The 18,947-nt window shown below is 65.0% G+C and overlaps 1 protein-coding gene and 1 non-coding gene across 2 annotated transcripts in view; both read right to left on the reverse strand.

Moving 5' to 3' along the window:
• Positions 1–1,370: 1,370 nt before the first annotated feature.
• The window catches only part of NSD2 (nuclear receptor binding SET domain protein 2), a 44,206-nt gene continuing 26,629 nt past the window's right edge, over positions 1,371–18,947 (reverse strand). The window contains exons 10-22 of the mRNA XM_059677461.1: positions 11,015–11,146; positions 10,486–10,609; positions 9,587–9,787; positions 8,829–9,008; positions 8,367–8,523; positions 8,047–8,252; positions 7,543–7,646; positions 6,498–6,767; positions 6,168–6,284; positions 4,165–4,306; positions 3,879–3,985; positions 2,782–2,986; positions 1,371–2,451 (exon numbers count right to left, since the gene is read on the reverse strand). Of these exons, the coding sequence (XP_059533444.1) occupies positions 2,201–2,451; positions 2,782–2,986; positions 3,879–3,985; positions 4,165–4,306; positions 6,168–6,284; positions 6,498–6,767; positions 7,543–7,646; positions 8,047–8,252; positions 8,367–8,523; positions 8,829–9,008; positions 9,587–9,787; positions 10,486–10,609; positions 11,015–11,146 (2,196 nt within the window). The 3' untranslated portion in view covers positions 1,371–2,200. The remainder of the gene's footprint in view (positions 2,452–2,781; positions 2,987–3,878; positions 3,986–4,164; positions 4,307–6,167; positions 6,285–6,497; positions 6,768–7,542; positions 7,647–8,046; positions 8,253–8,366; positions 8,524–8,828; positions 9,009–9,586; positions 9,788–10,485; positions 10,610–11,014; positions 11,147–18,947) is intronic.
• LOC132224908 (small Cajal body-specific RNA 23) lies at positions 4,394–4,515 on the reverse strand. Its single transcript, XR_009450762.1, has one exon. It is a non-coding gene; the product is annotated as a small Cajal body-specific RNA 23 (non-coding RNA).

The following is an 18,947-nucleotide window of genomic DNA, read 5'->3' on the forward strand; positions in this document are numbered from 1 at the left end:
TCAATACTTCAAAAGGCGTCAGAGCACAGACCTGAGTGTGGGGCCCGGGAGGGAGGGCCAGCGCACAGACCTCTCCACGTGCTGGGGGCCAGACTGGCCTCCCCAGTGGTCACTGCTGAGGCGGACACGCTCCTGGGCCTTGCAGCTGGTGAGGTGCCCACCTTCCCGGGCCAGTGCCAGCCGTGACCACGCTGGGCACAGGCTCCTGACACCGAGGAATCCTGAGGTTGGGCCGTGTTCATTTCGTTTCTGCTTCACATTAATGACAAAAGGGCTGGACCATGTTTGGAAAAACAAACCACACCTCTGAGGCGAGCGCCCCCGTGGAGACAGCCCGCGGCCCCAGTGGGAAGGACCTCCAACGGCTGCGGCCCTGACCCCGCGATGGTTTTCTCGCGTTCAAAGGTAGTGTTATCTGCTCGTTCGCGTAACAGTTTTGGGGAAAAGGGCGGCCATGTTGAAGATAATGTTTCTAGTATTTCCTTCAAGATCGTTTAAAACTTGGAAATATCAGTGACTCAATCACAAGATTTTACTGTCAAATGTGGAAATAAGTTAACCTGCTCCCCAAAGTGCACTGCAAACCCAAGTCTGGGCCCTGACGTAGACGCCCAGCAGGAGGCAAGGATGGCGGCCTCTGCCTGCGCTGGCCCTGGCTAAGAGCGCGCCACGCCCACGGCAGCTGCAGCCACGGCCCAGACCCGAACGCTGCCAGGACGTAGGAGGGAAACCTGAATCAAGCCGGGGTTTTCTCAAGACAATTGAGAAGTTATGAACGAAAACGCTCCGCAGCCCCACGGCGGGCAGGTGGTTTCCATGAGAACAAAACCCCACGCGCAGACGTGGTCGGGGCGGAGCTCTGGGCTTCCCTTTCGGTTCTGTGTGGTGACTGCCCGGGGTCACGAGAGAAGGCCGGGCGACCAGCCAGGAAAACCACCAGTCAGCCTGGAGGCCTGGACCCCACACGGTCTCGGCCTGACAGACCCACCCCAGCTCTAGTCACAAACCCGGGGGGTGGAGAGGGTCCCCCCCGCCACGTGGGACCGGCTGTGAACCCTGCAGAGCACGGGCCTTCGTCGGAAACGTGCCCGCTGTGTGTTCCTGCCCCGCCACGCCTGGGGCAGCAGGCTCCAGCGCACACGTGTGCCTGGCGGATGCTCCCTCTTCTTGGGGGGTTCTGAGCCCCAGGGTGGAGAAGGACTCCAGGAAGAAGAATCGCATCTTGCACAGAGAATGCAGTACTTTCCAGAAGTTTCTCCGGGGTCAGCAGGTGGTGCCCTGGCCGAGCACATCTGACCAGCACAGCTCAGTTCTGCGAACAGACCCACAGAGCGAGGAAGCGGCCACGACTGCGTGGCCAGCTCCAGCCTCGCCTCTCCTCGGGCCCCGGAGAGGGCCTTCCCCGAGAGTCGTCACCAAGCCACCACGCGGCCGCACCCGCCGAAGCCACACCTTGGCGGGAGGACTCAGGGTCGCGTCAGTAAATACAAGATTCAGTCGGTGGTAGTGAGAAGTTTAGCAAAAATATATTGAGAATAAAATCCAGGAACATAAAGAAACGCCAAATGAAAATAATGTACAAAGTCTCCCCAGGTGTTGGTAAGAGCCAGGGCGGTGGAGACGCCAGCGAGCTGGGCTCAAGGAGGGAGCTGCGCTCTGAAGGCTGACGGGGCAGGGACCCTCAGTTCAAGTCCGCAGAGAGCAGACGACCCCGGAAGCTAGCACCGTCCCATCGCCACCCTGGGCCAGCTGTGTGCTCCGATGAGAAGGGCACTTGGAGGGAAAACTTCGTTAGTACAATACAGCCGGTCCACCCAAATCACGGATTCCGAGGACTCCGGGGTCTGAGCCCCAACGATTCAGAAAAAACTATGCTATAGGTTTTGGGGGAGATAAAAACATTTCATGGGTCATGTCAATCACAACTTTAACCTAAAACCAGTGGGAGGGAAGTCGACATTCTTGGCGATTCAAGTAGCTGTAATGCTGTGTCGTCCTGGGTGTTCGTCCCAGGCGCCCTGAGCCCCCCGGCTCAGGCGGTCAGTGCAGACGCAGCGGGGCTGCCGATGGCTCAGTGGTGGAGGCGCTCCCTCCCGAGAGGCCTGCGCTCCTGTCGCGGCTTTGCCCCGGCCCCAAGCCCACCAGCTCGGCCCACCCTGGGCAGGCTGGCCTGGCAGCCCTGGCCTGGCCAGACCAGGTGCTATTTGCCCTCCGTGACCCTCCGCCAGCACCTCCGCCGCCTCCTGCCCTGGGGCCTCCTGGGCTCGGGGAAGGGGCTCTGCGCCTCGGCCCCCGAGTCGTGCTCGCAGCAGTAGGAGCGCCCGTCTGCGGTGGAGCGCCAGGCGGTCCCGTCTTGGTGCTCCTTGCAGAACGAATTGGGGCACAAGTGGCAAAAGGAGGCCGAAGGTTTGCCACACACGTCACAGTGATGCCAAGGGCACACCCACTTCCCTGTAAGGAGATGGCATGTTACCAGACGGGCAGCCAGTGGCAAGTCCCACACCTATCAGCCGCCTCCCTCCCACCTGAGCGCGCAAAGGCCAGCTGCCCAGGGCCTGCCCCCAGCTTGCCTGTGCCTACTGCTGCCCCGGTCTCCCTCTCTTAAGGGCCTGGCGCCAGGCCCCTCTCCTGACACCTGTCTGCCAACCTTTGTCATTTCCCATCCAAACGTTTGTTTTTTACAGACGTCTGACTTTCACAGCGCTGGGGGCTCCTGATTTCCTGCCGGGGTCACAGCTCTGTTCCCCTACTACGGGCCCTGAGCCGCCAGGCGGGACGCACCGAAGGGCCGCTTGCCCAGGCCTAGGCAGGACAGGTGGTAGGCCTTGGTGCAGGACTTGCGGTCACACAGCACCAGCTGCCCGCCGTCGCCGCAGCGGAAGCACTCGTCCTCCGACTCCTTCTTCCCTTCGCCTTTGGTCCGGCGCCTCCGGCTTTTCTTCTTGGTCTTTTTGCCCTTTTCCTCTGAAGACAGCACGGTGGAGGTCTGGGGGGAAGAGTGAGCACGGTCCATGGAAAAGAGCAGCAGGCTGAAGCTGCCGCTTCGGGGGCTTAGAAAACCCTGGGGCTACCCCAGCATTGAAAGAACGGGGTTCAACACGGCAAGCGGCTCCCCACGCCTGTGCCGACGCCCGTGCGGAGTGAGAAAGTTGCACACGAAGCAGCACAGGCACGAGCCCTTAGCGGCTGAGGCCCAGGTGGCCAGACCTGCTGACGGGCAGAACCAAAGACATGGGGCTCTGCCCGACCCGGTGTGGTGGTGAACATGAGAAAACTAGAGGCCCGGTGCATGAAATTTGTGCACAGGTAGGGTCCCTAGGCCTGGCTGGCAATCAGGGCCGATCTGTGGGGCGACTGGCAGGGCCCCCACTGGCACCCGCCTTGGTTGGCCTGGGGCCTGTGGGCAACTCCTGCATTGGGCATCTGCCCCGCTGGTGGTCAGTGTGCGCCATAGCAACCATAGTTCCACCCACCATTCTGTAGTTCAGTCAATTTGCATATTAGGCTTTTGTTATATGAGGACGGCAGGGATCCCCACAGCAGGCGCCTGTGTCGCCCCAGGTCGTGTCCTTCTGCCACCTGGGGGGGGGGGGGGGGCTGTGTGTGGAGAGGGTCGTAGAGGATGTGCGAGGGGAGGGGAGGGGAGGGGAGGGGAGGGGAGGGGAGGTCACATGGGGCAGGGGCCCTACTCCAGCCTGACTCGTGTCCTTAGCAGAGGAGGGACACCGACATGGAGGCCGTGTGACGAGGGGCTGGGGCTGGGAGAGGCCGCCCCCGGCCCAGGATAGCCAGTGGCTGGGAGCAGAGGCAGGAGCAGCCCGGGACCTGGGAGCGCAGCTCTGCCGTGGAGTCCCAGGCTGGGCGCACGCAGCCTTTACCTTCGGCCTGTCCCCGAGGAACCCGCTGCAGTTGGGGGCACCACACCGGCACACGGTCTTCTCGTTGCCCAGACAGTCGAGGTTGTAGTTAAACGTCAGCTCTGTCCCTGGTGACGGCAGACGAGCCACATGGAAACACTGTCTGTTAACCATCTGAGCCTCCGGCCGCCGGTATCCCCACCCCCACACTAGGCCCCACGGCTGCGAACGCGGCCTCGCACCAGACACTACCTCCAAGTGACCAGCGCTCCCCAGGGCCCTCCGACGCGCGGGGCTCAGGCCGTACCTGCAGGAATGTCACACACGGCAAACAGGCCCACACGCGTGTCCCCGTTCACCGTCCACTTGAGGGTCTCGCAGTTGGGCTGGCAGCTGTGGTTCATAAACCTGGAGTAGTTGCCTTTGGGGCCGGCGTCGATGATGCGGTCCTGGAGGCACAACGTAGGGTTCAAGTGCGGCCCAGGGCACCCGCCGGCCGTCTCATGGGCCCCTGCACGAGACTCACGGACAGCCGGTGTTGTACTGGCAACCGTGGTCTCCTGCGTCCACTCGGGCAGGAGCCCCCAATCCAGTCCCGTTGCTGTCGCTCCCGGAGGGCGGGTCAGGACCACGTGGATGGGACCAGCCCTGGGAGCCGGGCGGGAGCCGAGGCCTGGTGCCCCTTCGCTGGCGGGCACCGAAGGTTGGCCCCGACAGCCCCAGACGCACAGAGCGCAGCCAACAACTACGAACGGGCCCAGGACGCAAACACGGCTCCCAGCAGGAGGGAAGACGCCCGCGCTCTGAGCAGCCGACAGTGCTGCGGTCAGAGCCCAGCTGGCGGTCAGCAGGCCTGTGCTCCAGACTCCGCATCCCTGAGGCAGAGCCCAGAGGTGAGGGCTGCCCGGCAGCAGGGAAAGGTGGGCAGGCCCGCTGTGCCGGGAGCGCCAGGCGGCAGGCGCCGAGCGTAAGGCCACATCCAGGACCAGGCCCAGCGAGGGACACGGACACGCCAGCCCCCCTGCCACGCGCTGGCCGCACGCACCCCCCTCTCCACGCCTGCACAGCAGACGCGCCTCACACCACATGGCTCACTCGCGGGGTCGTGACGGACGGTCCCTGACACGGTGCAGGGTGCACACCGTCCTGGACCCCACGGGCCCCGCAGGCCTGGCCTGTCCCCACCGCCCTCTCGTGTTCAGATGGTCTCTCTGTGTAAGTGCCCGGCTTCCTCACAGACCGCTGCTCTCAGAGTGTCCTGGTCTTGCGCAGCGACCTCCCCTCCCGGCTGCAGCGCGGGCCTGCATCTGCCCAGGTCTCCACCCCCTGCAGGGGCCTCACTGCTGAGACAGCCATGGGTGTGGTCCTGCAGGCAGCCTGGGGGCGGGGACTGCCGCAGGTCACGGGACCCTGGTCAGGTGGTAACAAACTCCCGTGGCCTGACTTGGAGAAGATGTGCACTTTTCCAGGCTCCATCTCTCGCGTGCCTGCACCTCTGACCCCTGACCTCTCCCACGCGCTCGCCCTCACCCAGCTAACAGCTGTCTGACGCCCTTAACCCGCCGGGCACGTCCCAGCCGGTCCCCAGGATGGCTGCTCGGGGGCCTGGTCCCCGGTCCTATCTGGGTCTCCCCATTTCTAACACGTGCTCCGTTTCGCTCAGCGTGGTCGCCTCGTCTCGGGCCCTCACCCGCATTCGCCTTGTACTGAGGGTCTGCTCACGTCCCCCGTCCCCCCGAACGCTGGGGCGGGCTGGGCTGTTTCTGTAAGAAACACTGAAGAGTGGCTGTTTATTCTGCCCTCGTGTTGGGCAGAGCCTGCACCCCAGCCGCTGCCCGGGCGGCACCAGGCAGGAACCAGTCTGCGTTACAGGAGCGACTGGCACTTGCACGGCACAAGATTAAGTTTAGGCTCTAAAAACGGGCCAGGCCCCGGCCCCGCTTCCCCCCGACTTGGAGGAGGGCCTGGCCCGGAACGTGTAAGCTCGCTTGCTGCCTCTGAAGCGGCTGTGGTCACCAAAGAAGTCACCCCGGAACGGGCCGCGACTGCGCCCGACGCACCTGCCTCCCTTCCCACTCCCCCCGCACTGACCACCGCAGGCCTTCCTTCCAAACCAGCCAAGGCAGCTCCCTATGACGGGGTGTCACCCCCACCCGGGCCCCCCGCTTCTCCCTGATGCCCAGGAAGAGGTCGGCGCCCCTCACACTGGTGAGACACGAGGCCCCAGACACCTCGCACCGAGGGACGGTGCCGGCCCCGCCCCCCGCGGCACAGGCTGAACCCGGCCCCGCCCCCGCCGCCGCCGGCTACCTTGTCGATGGTGAGCATGTAGAAGTGCGTGATGTCATTCTCCTGCGCGTGCTTGATGCGGGCCATGCACTCCTCCTCGTCGATCAGCTCGCCCACGTACTCGTTCACGAACTCTCCCTGTGGGTGGAGCACAGGCTGGAGGCCGCCCGGGGTCTGGCGGCCCTGCCCACGGCCCTGCCCGCGGCCCCGCCTTCCCAGCAGGCCGCCGCCGACGGGAACTTCTGGGCTGCACTTGGACAGGTAACTGTGGTGACAACCCCCCACCTGGACGCCCCCCATGCGTGCCCAGCGCAGCTCGGAGCCGCGGCCCAGGTGGAGGGGAGGGCAGACCTTGCGGATGTCCCGCGTGGCGACCAGGCCCCAGCCCTTGCCGTCGGTGCGCACGATCTTGGTCTCGGGGTACTGGCGCTTGCTGAAGCTCTGGTTCTGGCAGGCCTCCCCGGCGGGGCACACCTGCGGGTGGCACTCGAACATGAGCATCCGGTTCAGACACTCCGAGTCCAGGCCGCAGGGGCTGTCGTCCGTGGGCTTACAGTTGCACTTGGGGATCTCGGAAATGTCGGCCGTGTAGATCTGCACTTTCCCGTACGGCTTATTCACCTGCAGGGACAGGTACACTGCCTCAGCCCGGTGCCCTGACGCGACCGTGACCCCGACACCCCTGCCCCACCCACCAGCCTCCTGCTGGCCGTCAGCTGCAAGGCCCAGGGAGGAGCCTGGCCAGAGGTGCGCAGCCCCCACAGGTCACAGGGCCCTCGCCAGGCGCAGGGAGTGGCCGACCTGCCCTGGAGCTTCAGAAGGTGCCCGCCCCCGTGTGCTCTGTGGTAGTGCGAGTCCCCGTCTACTGGACAGCTGGCACACAGGCTGCCCGGGACAAGGAGGTGCCCGCACCCCTCACGGCCCACGTCCGTGGGCACTTCCCTCCGCAAGGAGCACCCACGGCGCCACCTGGACTGGCGGGCTCAGGGGGCAGCCTCCGCCAGGGAAGCAGCACGAGTGGGAAGGAAAGTGCAGCGAGGAGCGGCCGGGGAGGGAGCCTGCGCCTGGCACAGCGGCCTCCAGCCCAGGCAGGCCCTCCGACAGGCGCCCCCGGGACTGGCCAGGGAAGACTCGGCACCCGCTGAGGACTACGGGGCTGCCTTCGCCAGGACCCACTGCGACCGGACGCAGAGAGGAGCCTGGACCCGGGGCCCGATGACCGCTGCCGGGCTCCGGCACGGCACCCGGAGCAGATGCAGGGCCACCTTCAGCTCCGGCCCTGCTGGCCACGCCTGCGGGGCGGGCACAGTCTTTGGTCCCCGGGATGCTGGCTCAGCCCTGCCCGCCCCTCCGCCCCGGGCCCAAGGACCGGCCGAGGCCTCGCACCCGCGCTCACCTTGATGTGCTTGTAGGGTGGGGGCTTCCGCTCGCTCTCCTGCGTCTCCCTGGCTTCCCGCTGCAGTTTGATTTCACGGAAGCGAGCTTCCGCTTCTTGCAGTGCTGGAAGGTCAACGCAGTGGGAGGACAGCGCTCGGTCAGCGAGCCCACCTGCCCTTCAAGCTCACGGTCCCCCCCGCGGCCCCAGGCCCCGGACCGGTGACACCCCACACTCCGCGTGGAAGCGGGTGGGCGCCGGTCCCCTGTGCTCGAGGCCACAGCAGGCAAGCTCCCCCCGCACCTCCCTCTGAGTCACAGCGGCGAGAAACTCCTGCAAACCAGCACTCGACTTTCCCGAAGACGGCGCAACGTGTGCCAGTGAAACGAACCGCACCCCCAGGTCACAGGAGCCCAACCCACTCTGGGCCCCCACGGGCCAGGGTCTCCACGGAAACCACTTTCACAAGCAGAAACCAGGGCCGGCCCCGCGCCCCCGGCCTCACGGCCCCGGCAACGTCCGTACCGTTTTTGAAGACTCGGCCGATCCCGCTGACCCCCTGGTAGCGGCTGCCCCGGTCCCCCTCCATGTACGGGAACACTCGAGCCTGATGCGTCCAGTAATAATCTTTAGACCCAAAGAAAAACACAGGGAATTCTCCAACCTCGTGCTTCATTTTCTGAATATTTGGGGGGACATTTTTGGGATGGCAAACTTCTGCCGGCCACCATCTATTATAAATATTAAAAAGAGGGTTCACAGACTCTTCAGAGAGCGCGGCGACCGCTCCACACTGCAGCTCTGCAAAGCAAACACACGTGAGGGCGGGGGGCTCCGGTCCCAACCTGTAGTTCCCGAGTTTGACCCACACGATGTCCTGGTGGTGCAGCCTCTTCCCCGCCCGGCAGTCGTTGCAGAACCAGCTGCCGTCGGGCATGTCGATGCTGAGGCAGTCGGGGTGGAAGGCCGCGGGGCAGGACTCGCAGCACAGCAGGCTCCCTCCTGCCAAGGGGGCGGCTCAGCCTGGCGTGGCCCGTGGCCCCGGCTCGCACCCCCGCCCCCCCTGCTCGCACCCCCACCCGGACAGTGCGCCCCCCCCCCCCCGCCCGGACAGCACAACCCCGCTCGCACCCCCTCCCGGACAGCACGCAGCACCGGCAGCTGCACCGGGCATGAGCACGGGGCGCCTCACCACAGCCAGCACCCGCGACTGTGAGATGCCCCCGCTAACTCAGGTCAGGGTGCCCGCCACGCGGAGCGTGGGAAACCCCGCGGTGGTGGCGCCCTCCCCCGGCCGCCAGCCTCACCTTTGGAGCACACGAAGCACCAGCTCACGTTGACGTGGGCGTGGTGCCGCTTGCCCTTCCGGGCGGTGAAGTGGGCCGTGCAGACGATGCTGTGGGACGAGACCACCAGGCAGCCGGCCGCCAGGCAGGCGTCCCCGCCGTGGTAGGCGACGGGGCAGCGCAGGCACCGCATCATTTTCCCTGGGGGCAGGCGGGAGGGCCCGCGTGAGCAGCCGTGAGACCGCCCCGCCTCCACCCACGGACACACACGGCCACGACGGACGAGACACGTAACAGAAAAACGTTCTGAAAGACGCCCGAGGAAAGGGCCCGGCACCTGAAACGCCGCACTCTAGCCCTGGCCGGTGGGTCAGTGGTTAGGACGTTGGCCCAGGGACTGAAGGGTCGCAAGTTCGATTCCCGGCCAAGGGCATCTACCTGAGATGCAGGTTCAATTCCCGCCCCACGTGTGGAAGGCAACCACTCGATGTGTCTCTCACACTGACGCTCTCTCCTCTCTTCCGAGCCCCGTTCTTATACGAAAACCACCCGAGTGAGAATTAACACACCTATCAGAACGGTTCCAAGGGCCCCTCTAGAACGGAGGGTCTGTACGGTGACAGCTGGGGCGAGAAGGGGGAGCGAAGGGGGCTGGGCAGCAAGTCCTTTGCTAAGAAAAACCCCAACCCAACCTGTGCTGGTCAGTAACAGGGAAAGTGACTCCAAGCAACGCGGCCACAGCCCACCCTCCGCGCCCGCGGGGCTGGCGCAGACCCCACCTTTCGTGGCGCGCGAGCTGGAGGGGTGGGAGGCGTGGCAGCTCACGCAGCCGTGCAGGGGGCACCGGAAGCCGCGGCCCTCGAACACCGTCAGGGGGAACCTCCGCACACAGGCCTCGTGGTAGAACTTCCCGCACTGCGGCACGGAGCAGCGCCTGGCGTCCGCCGAGCTCTCCTTGCACACGAAGCAGGAGTGGATCCCTAACGCGAGGAAGGGGCGGGCGGGACAAGCACAGGGATGAGCCGGAGTCCGAGCCGCCGCAGCCACAGCGCTGGGAGCCGCCAGGCTGCTTCCCGCCACGGGGGCGGTCACGCCGGCTTCAGCAAGTCCCGCCTCACCTGCAGGACCGGGATGTGCAGCAGCCAGGTGGGCGCCACTAGTGAGCGAGAGGGGAAGGCGTCCCTCCCCCGCGGAGAGGGGCTGAGCCACCACGTGAAGAGCCACGCAGAGCACTGGCGCCCAAAGGGAGGCGCCCAGGGGAGGCCACAGCCTGAGGGTCTCCCCAAGAGACTCAGGTTCCCAGGAGTCGGGCCGACGAGGACAGGAGGGGAGCGATGTCCACTGTGCTGCCCCGTCCCACCCGCCTCAGACTGTGTGCGGAGGGAGCCCCACTGCGGCCGGCAGGACTCCCGGCTCCTGTGTCCTTGAGGGGCTGTCGCCTGCACCCGCCGTGGCAGCCACCACAGCCACCTCCACAGAGCCGGGCCCACACCGCCCACGGGACGCCACTGCCAGTCCCCAGACCAGACGAGTGGCACCGTCTTGACAGCAGTCACACCGAGCTCCGAGGGAGGCGCCGAGGGAGCGGCAGGCCCTCTGGGTGCAGGGCGGGGGCTGGGGGCGTCGCAGGACCGCGGCCTGGGCACTGCCCGGGGTTGGGGGCCGGGACGGCACTTGCCTGAGACACACTCGCTGCAGACGAAGCCCCCTTCGGGCGGCCGGGGCAGCCCGAGGCAGGAGAGGTGGAAGGCCCCGCAGCAGGCGCCCTCGCAGAGCAGGAGGCGGCCGGGCTTCTCGCACAGCTGGGGGCGGAGAGCGGGTGAGCCCTGCAGCCCAGCTCCTCCCGGGAGCGGGGCACACGGGGGCGCGCCCGAGACCAGCCCCCGTGTCCGCTGACCCACAGGAGCACGAGCCTGCGGGACGTCCCGGGAGACGCCCACACCCTCCCCAGGAGTCAAGCTCGCCCCCAGGCAGCTGCGAGGGCCGAGCTGACCGCACGGTGGCCCACGCGCTCAGGGTGCTGGGCACACAGCCCTTGGTGACCCGCTGCCCGTGTGCGCCACGGGGGCGTCCCGGCAGCTCCCGCCGCCTCCCACGTTCCCCACCGCCAAAGCACACGTGTCCGCGGGCGCCTCACTCACACCCCGGCCCAGGGCCGGCAGGCGGCTGGCGCCCGGCGGGCCGTGAGAAGGCGGCAGCGCCCTCACCTGGCACACGTGCTCCTTCCGGGCAGTCAGGCCCCGCTCCGACCTTTTTGAGGAGACGGACACTTCGGTCTGCGTCTCGTCGGCACTTTCGTCCGGGGACTCGGAGGGCTCGTCGCCCACGCCGTCCGAGACCTGCGGGTGGAGGAGGTGACGACAGCTCACTAGTCGCAGGAGCTCCAGGGACAGGCCCGCCGGGCTCGGTCCACGTGCACACACGTGGGACACGCATGGCGCGCACGTGCACTGGCCTCTCCGCTCGCCTGCGCGGCCAGCTCTTCTCAGCAGACGTGGTCACCAGCGGGGTCTCTGATAACAACGTGGAGAGAAGCTGGACAGAAAGTCAAACGGGCCTCCTCCCAGCGCACGTGCAGGGCGTGTGCACACATGTGCGAGAGGGAGATGGACACGCCCTGACGGCCTCAGGCAGGAAGCGACGTCTATGGGAGGCCATGTGCTGGCACAGGTGGCCGCGGGCGGGCTTTGGGACGGAGGGTCCTGGCCTGTCGTACCCGGTGGGTAACGGTCCGGCTATTTTAAGCAAAAGGAACATCAGTGCCAGCGAGTTTCTGAAAGAGCCAACGTGCAGTCAGAATGCGAGCCTTCCCTCCGCAAGCCGCTCGGCTACACCGAGCGAGGCTCCGTGTGTCAGTCCCTGCGTGTCCTCCTCCCTCGCGAGGCCGGGAGCCGCCTGTCAGCCGTGGGGCCGGGTGACGGCCTGGAGGCGGGGCAGCTCCAGCCGTCTCCTCCTGGGGCTTCCCTCCCCTGCCTCTGACTCAGCATCCCCTCCCTGACCAGCAAGACTGTGTCTTTAAATAGAAACCAGTAAAACTCTCATTAGGAAACTCTCCCATTAGCAACTGGAGACTTTCTTAAATTCAGTTCTCAACGGAACATCAGATAAATACATCTCACGTCCAATAAATGTTGAGAAGTGAATTTTCAACTGAGCAAACCTATGAACTGCACTTCCTGCCCCCAGGAGCCACGGGCACGGACGTGTCCCCGGTTGCTGTCCGCCCATGGACAGAGCGAGGAAGGGGAAGAGGCCACATTGAAAAACTCGCAGAAACGAGTGCACAGCCCACAGACAACGCCCTGCTCTGCAGCCTCATCCACGACCTTTGTCTAGAGCAGCCATGGGCAAACTACGGCCCGTTTGAAATGAATAAAACTATTGAAAAAAAAGACCGTACCCTTTTATGTAATGATGTTTACTTTGACTTTATATTAGTTCACACAAACACTCCATCCATGCTTTTGTTCCGGCCCTCCCGTCCAGTTCAAGAACCCATTGTGGCCCTCGAGTCAAAAAGTTTGCCCGCCCCTGGTCTAGAGTCTAGGCCAGTGATGGCGAACCTTTTGAGCTCGGCGTGCCAGCATTTTGAAAAACCCTAACTTAACTCTGGTGCCATGTCACATAGAGAAATTTTTTGGTATTTGCAACCGTAGTAAAACAAAGACTTGTATTTTTGGTATTTAGTTTATATATTTAAATGCCATTTAACAAAGAAAAATCAACCAAAAAATGAGTTCGCGTGTCACCTCTGACACGCGTGTCATAGGTTCGCCATCACTGTCTAGCCTGACATTCCTGTGAGCACACCCCACTTGGCGTGAGGGCCGGCTTTCGGGGGGACCCAGCAGGTGGTGTGGGCGGGTGACAGGTGTGTGGCCACTGCCCAGCCTCAACACGCTCGTGTCTGACACCCCATCACTCAGTCCTAAGAGGAAGGGACCTTTTAACCGGTTTCCTCGTGTTTTCCAGGAGGACGGCAGCAGCAGGCGAATGACACGGAATTCCGGTCGGTCACGTGGCTGCCTGGAGGGAGGCGGGGCTCGCAGCCCTCCTGACCGCGCCCTCCTTCTCTAGCACGACACCCCAAGAAGGCAGCCTGCGGGGTGCTCTGAGCCACGCTCCACGCCACACGCCCTTCAGATACAGGTCCCCGCCGGGCTGGGCGCTGGAGACCGAAGTGCAGGGCTGGCGGCCGGGGCAGCGCCACACGGGAGGGGGCTGCCCGACAGCCACCAGGCCCAGCGGGGCCTTCGGGGGCCTCCCCGCCCCCCGCGTCCCCCTCAGTGTGGCTGGAAGGAAAAGGCAAGGAGAGAAAGACAGAAGACACAGACCAGTCCTGGCAGAGGAAGAGCAGCACCGTTTATTTCTGGTTACAGAGAAGGGAGCCGTTTCCACGTGGAGGCTCCCAGGGACAGCGTGTGGAGGAGGAACACGGATGCACATTCGGGGGGGAGTGTCGGACACACAGAGGCCGTGTCCGGGGGGCTCAGGTGCACACAGAACACAGGCCTGGCATCACAGTCCATGCAGCCCACCGCCCGCCCCTCCAGCACGGCTCCGTCGGGGCCCAGCCCAGCGGCCCCTCACTCCAGCTGGGGCAGGGGCCACGTTTGTGACAGTGACATCCCCCGTCCGGGCCCAGCAGTCCCAGCCCCAGCCCGCACACCTGCCTCTACCCCACACCCAGGAGGACGCATGCGGAACGGACCTGGCGGGGCTGACCAGACGGCCGGCCCGACCCCCGCACTGGCCGGAGCAGCCTCTCTGCTCGCCTGCAGGCCTGAGAAATGCACTCCTGCACGTGGACGCAGCCTCCACGCAGACAGGTCCCAGGCCTGGCGACCGTGTGCGAACCCGCTCCCGGGAGCCGTGCAGCGTGTGGGGGACGCACAGACCAGGCAGGTGCCCCGCCGGTCCGGCCTGGAGAGCAGCTCCCGGCCCCGCACAGGACGTCACGCAGGGTGAGCTGTGACTGACAGCAAACGCCTTCACGGCTGGTACCACGGCGCTTCGGAAGCACCAGTGCCGGCTCCACACGGCCTTTCCGTGAGCCTGTTCCGCTGTCACTCAGCGCGCGGCCAACAGGTGACAGGACCGTGCTCAGCAGGTTCGGTCCATGTCAAGGCAGAGACTGGTCTCACGGCCACAGCGAGGCCAGTGAACACAGCGACCTTCAGCAAACCCTTCGTCACCCTGTGCCACCGTGCCCGGCAGAGGCTGTGTGGCCCCAGCCCCAGGGCCAGCCCTTGTCACCGACAACACAAGTCTCCAGAGTTTCCTACCAGCGAGGGGCCCGGAGAACAGGAACAGCACCCGCCTCAGGCCCGTCAGCACTGCAGGGAGCAAGCCCCGCGGCAGGGCAGGGCGGGCCACCCCCATCTCAGCCTCGATAGGCAGCTCGCCTCACAACACATGCTGGCAACGGACACGCAGTCACCCAACAACTAGGTACGGGCCAGAGAGCCCACGTGTGCGGGCCCAACACGGCACCACCGAGACACAAAGGTGCCCCAGAGGCCGGCTGCCGGCTCTCAGCCTGCCCCCGAGCTCCCAGGAGGCCGGACCCTGCGCACCAGGGACAAGCCCACGCCCCACCCAGGCAAGCGCTAGGGTTCCAGCTACAGCAGCAACACTGCGCGCCAGAACCAGCTTCACTGGCCCAAACCCCACACGGAGCGGACCCGGCACTTTAAAAACACAACTGAAAGCCGGCGGCGGGGTCCGGAGCCGGTGAGAAACCTCCCGGTCAGAGTGACGTCTCTACTCCGGCTGCTTTTCCCGGCACCGCGTGCTGACCGCACAGCCAGAGGCGCCCGGTGCCGGTGGGAAGGCCCACCTGCCAGAACCACCTGGAGAACGAGGGGCCATGTCTCAGACGCGCGTGAAGTCAGGAACCACACGAGTAAGAAGTCCGCCAACTTGCCAGAGCTCCCGCCTTCCCGTTCCCACTGCCCCGCCAGACGGGCGATCGAGGGACGTCACCCAGGACGCGGCTCCACCTTCACCCGACGGGCCCTGTGAGCGGGCCGTCCCTCACGTACACACGCTGACGCTACCGCTGACAGCCACAGCACAGCCGACCGCCGGCCACGGGCCCACCACCTGCCTCACACAGGCCCGTCTCGGGCTGGAGCTACGCGCTAACCTGGTCTTCTCTTCTCAGGCCGTTTCCACGACAGACGCAGTCGGTGTGAGCTGCCCCATGAGGACCTGTTGGCTCTGCCTTGCCCTCAAGCCTGGCCGTTCTCGCTGCTTTTGGTCACCGATCTTGGGGAGCGGGCCAGGGCCAGAGGCCGAGGTGCATCCCGCCTGGTCCTGCCGCCTGCAGGGCTTTCTCCCCCTTCTCTGTGCTCAGCTGCTGCTTCAGCCTCTGGAACCCGACACCCGAGCACCCTCGGCTTCTGGAAGCATCCTCTCAACCCTGGCTCTTTCCCGTTGGGAGGAGTGGCCGTGACAGACAGGACGCCCCCCACAGAGCACAGAGCACCCGGCACCTGCACCTCAATCCACTGCAGACTGGCCGCCCACTGTCACCTCGGAGCAAGGCCCTCGGGACACAGGCGCGTGGGCACCACCACCACCAACCGCTGCCCCCGCACTCGGTGCCGTCAGAGCCGACCTCCGTGCCAGGACGGGTGCTGCCCGCAGGGACAGGGCCATGCGAGGGGCGGGGCACTGCATGCAGGGGTGGGGTTGATGCGCCCAGGGGCAGGGCCTGTGCCCTCAGAGCGGCTGCCTCAGACCCTGGCCGAGGCCTCCGGCCCGAATCCACCCACTCAGCACACGGGTGGCATAGCTAGACGACCCTGTGCGGACGCTGTGGTGCATCCTGACAGCAGGCAGCTCAGCCGCCGGGGTGACGGCCACCAGGGGAGCCCAGGCCCCTAAGCTCAGGGCAGAGCCCCGCTCGCCCCCCTGGAGCCACCAGGCCTCACAGGGGTGTCCCTCAGCGAGGCCACCCTCGCGCTGGCGGGGACAGTCCTGCCCGGGGAGGTGACTCCTCCGCCTGCCCACTCGCCTCCCAGGTCCCAGGGGACACCCCATCCGCGTCCCCACGCGCCCACGTCCTCGGCTGGGCTGGCAGTGCTGGTCCCTTCCCCAGGACACGCAGAGAGCACGGTCACTGGCTGGCCGCTGGCTCACCGTCAGAATCCACCAGGCCACGATTCGAGTCTTTATCTCCGTGACGGTTTCCGAACTAGGGCCATGTGACCACCACCAGTTTCTGACACTGTGAACTCAGTGGCTAACTTCCTGGGGAGCACACGTAACTGCTGGGCTCTTCGTGGCCTTGAGGAGGCGCAGCTCAGGTCACCCGGAGGCCGTGGCCCTGCGTCCGAGCAGAGCCGCCGCCGCCCTCGCCGCCGCCCCGGACTCTGACGTGGCCCCAGGAGCCCGGCTCGCCAGGTCTCGGTTCAGTCTGTCCCACGTGCAGGATGCAGCCCAGAGGAGCGCTCTCCACGCCCACACAGCGTTTACACAGCATTTACATGCGGGGTGGGGTAAGGACGGAATGGTGGGAATTGTGTCATTTTATTGTTATAACCACATTGTCACAAGCGAACCACTGCGTCCTTGCAAGGAGCCAGGCACCCAAGGGCTCTGCATGCATGACAATAAATCATGGCTCAGTGCATATAAGCACAACCAATGGACACAAGCCACTGGGGGGTAGGGGAGGCCAGGGGAATGTCAAGGGGGAGGGGGAGGAGACATATGTAATACTCTTTGTAATACTTTCAGCAATAAAATAAAATGAAATAAAATAAAAAAAAGATTTTGAAGCTATGCCCCCCCCCCCCCCAATAATAATGGCTCAGGACACACACGTGGTCAGAAGACTCCACGAGGCGTAACAGGCTACGGAGGCGTCTACAGCAAACAGCGCGTGCTGCTGGACCGTGAGGACACGAGGCTCTGCCCTCGCCATGTGGGCACGTGACCCTGGGGAGTGCTGGTCAATGCTGCAAACTTCCTTCCTGTAAACTGACTCTGTGGTGTCATCGTAAAGCTGTTCAGCAAAAAAGACAATCAAAACCTTTCCGCCTCGTATGCTGGAAACGCTGTGTCCACAGCAGCGACTGCACGCGGCTGGCGAGGGCGGCTGGCGAGGGCGCCGCTCAGCGTGCTGTCTGTGCGGTTCCCGGAGGCTCCGGTGTCAGTGCTGGTCAGTAAAAACCCAGGAAGTATGAGCTGCAGGACACGACCGAACCTGTGTGTCCCTGTCACAGGCCCCGGACGCCTGGCTGAGGGCAGCCTTCCAGCCTGGCCCTACAGTGACCGCTGGGCTGCGGATGTGCTTGTCGTGGGATAAATGTGACTGGTTAATGCCTCGAACAGTATCTTACCTCAGTCTTAAAACGTGCTATCTGCCTCCTTCCGTGTATGTGTTTATTAACACCAGCATAAGCAGCCCGCCCTCATCCTCCACGGGGTGACCGAGGAGACGCCCCCCCGCCCCGCCCCGCCGGCGCCCTGGACACGGCGCCGGGTCAGGGGCAGCACAGGGCAGCCGAGTCAGTCCAACTTGACGGGTGTGGGCTCCCACAGAAGCTGTCACCAGTGAAGGCGGAAACAGTAAGAATTTGCTCTACTGAGGGAACAAGAAACGCAGTTACAGCACGGGACTCCCACCCACTGAGGCTGCCATGCAAGGGTGCCTCCGCCCGGTCTCGCTGGGCGCCGGGGGCGGTGCGGGAACCCGGCTTGTGTACAGTGTGGCCGCACACGCCCTTCTGAGGGACTGAAACGTAACATGACCTGGAACATCTCGAAACACCAACCCTCTTTGGCCCCTTACTCGGGCGAGGGTGAGGCAAAGGGCCGGCCTGCAGCCCAGCACAGGGCCCGGTTCGGCTCCCGCCGGGGCGCCCGGCCGTCCGCGGGGACGCCGCTGCCTCACATGCTGCAGGCACTCAGCGCGGCACATGCTGGGGTGGGGCTGTGTGGGCTTCAGTGACAGGACGCTGACAGCCAGGCTCCTGTCCACCTGCAGCGGTTCGGGGACACTATCGTCCTGTGACACCAACTCTGCGGGACGATCGGGGTCAGTCACGCTGACCGATGGGAGGCCTATGATTTCCTTGTTCTACATGCGGACAGAGGCAGACCTGGACCTCGCCTCCAAAAGGCAGGGCGGGTGGGCGTCCCGCGACACAGGTGTATCTGACAGTCTGTCCATTTCCGAAGTAAAAGAACTGATAGTCAACTACGTCCAGCGACGGGAACCTGCTTCCCCAGTTCCTACGGACATCTAAGCCGCCGGGCTGCAGCCCAGCCTGGAGAACGAGCGCCGGACCGCCGGCTGGTCTAACGGCGCGTCCTCTGCACCCACCACGCCAGCCCCCCTCGTCCCGGCCAGGCCCAGGGCAGGGACACAGGCAAGGAAAGCGCCTCCGTGTCTGCCTCGCCTGTGCCGACAGGAGCGCGAGGACAAGGCGCCAGGGAGCTCCCCGAAGCCTTACCCAGGAGAGGCCAGCACAGGCCTGGGCCCTGGGCCGTTTGGACTGGCAGGCCCCTCCCCGTCACTCTAGGGCCCAGAGTCGAACGTGGACAGGAAAGGGGAACACTCTTGTACAGGACGAGCCTTCTCTCATCTCAACAGCTCCTGGGGTTCGTGAGGAACTCTGCTGCCTCCTGGGGGTGCCAGGTGTAAGAAGGCCCAGCGTCCTGCACACAGCGCTGGCGAGGAAGCCTGGTCCCGCCCACGGGGCAGCCAGTCACCACTCCCAGCAGCGGAGCCAGAGGACCGGGCAGCGAGCTCAGGCCCCCTGCACCTCGGCAGCTGGAGGACGCCCCACACGTGGAAGGCCTGGCCTCGTCTGTGGGAGGAAGCAACTGAGGCTGGCGGAGAGCCGAATGCCCGCCCGCCGGGGCCATGCCAGAGACAGCGCCGCCTTCCAACACAACAGGCTGAGGGTCTGCCCGCCCGGCCGCACTGCCCTGTCCGAAGGCTCGGGGCTCTCTCCTCACAATTCTAGGAACGGGCTCCTGTCTACCGCGAGACACGGAGAGCGACGGGAACGAGAGACGACGTGAAACCTGAACTGAGCTCCTTGGGCTTCTGAGTCCTGAATCCCAACCGTGCCCTGGACGAGCGCGTGGCGTGTCTGCCTGAGGCTGGCTCTGCTTTCCTCA

Source organism: Myotis daubentonii, chromosome 1 (genome assembly GCF_963259705.1).
Source record: "Myotis daubentonii chromosome 1, mMyoDau2.1, whole genome shotgun sequence".
Taxonomy (NCBI): Eukaryota; Metazoa; Chordata; class Mammalia; order Chiroptera; family Vespertilionidae; genus Myotis; species Myotis daubentonii.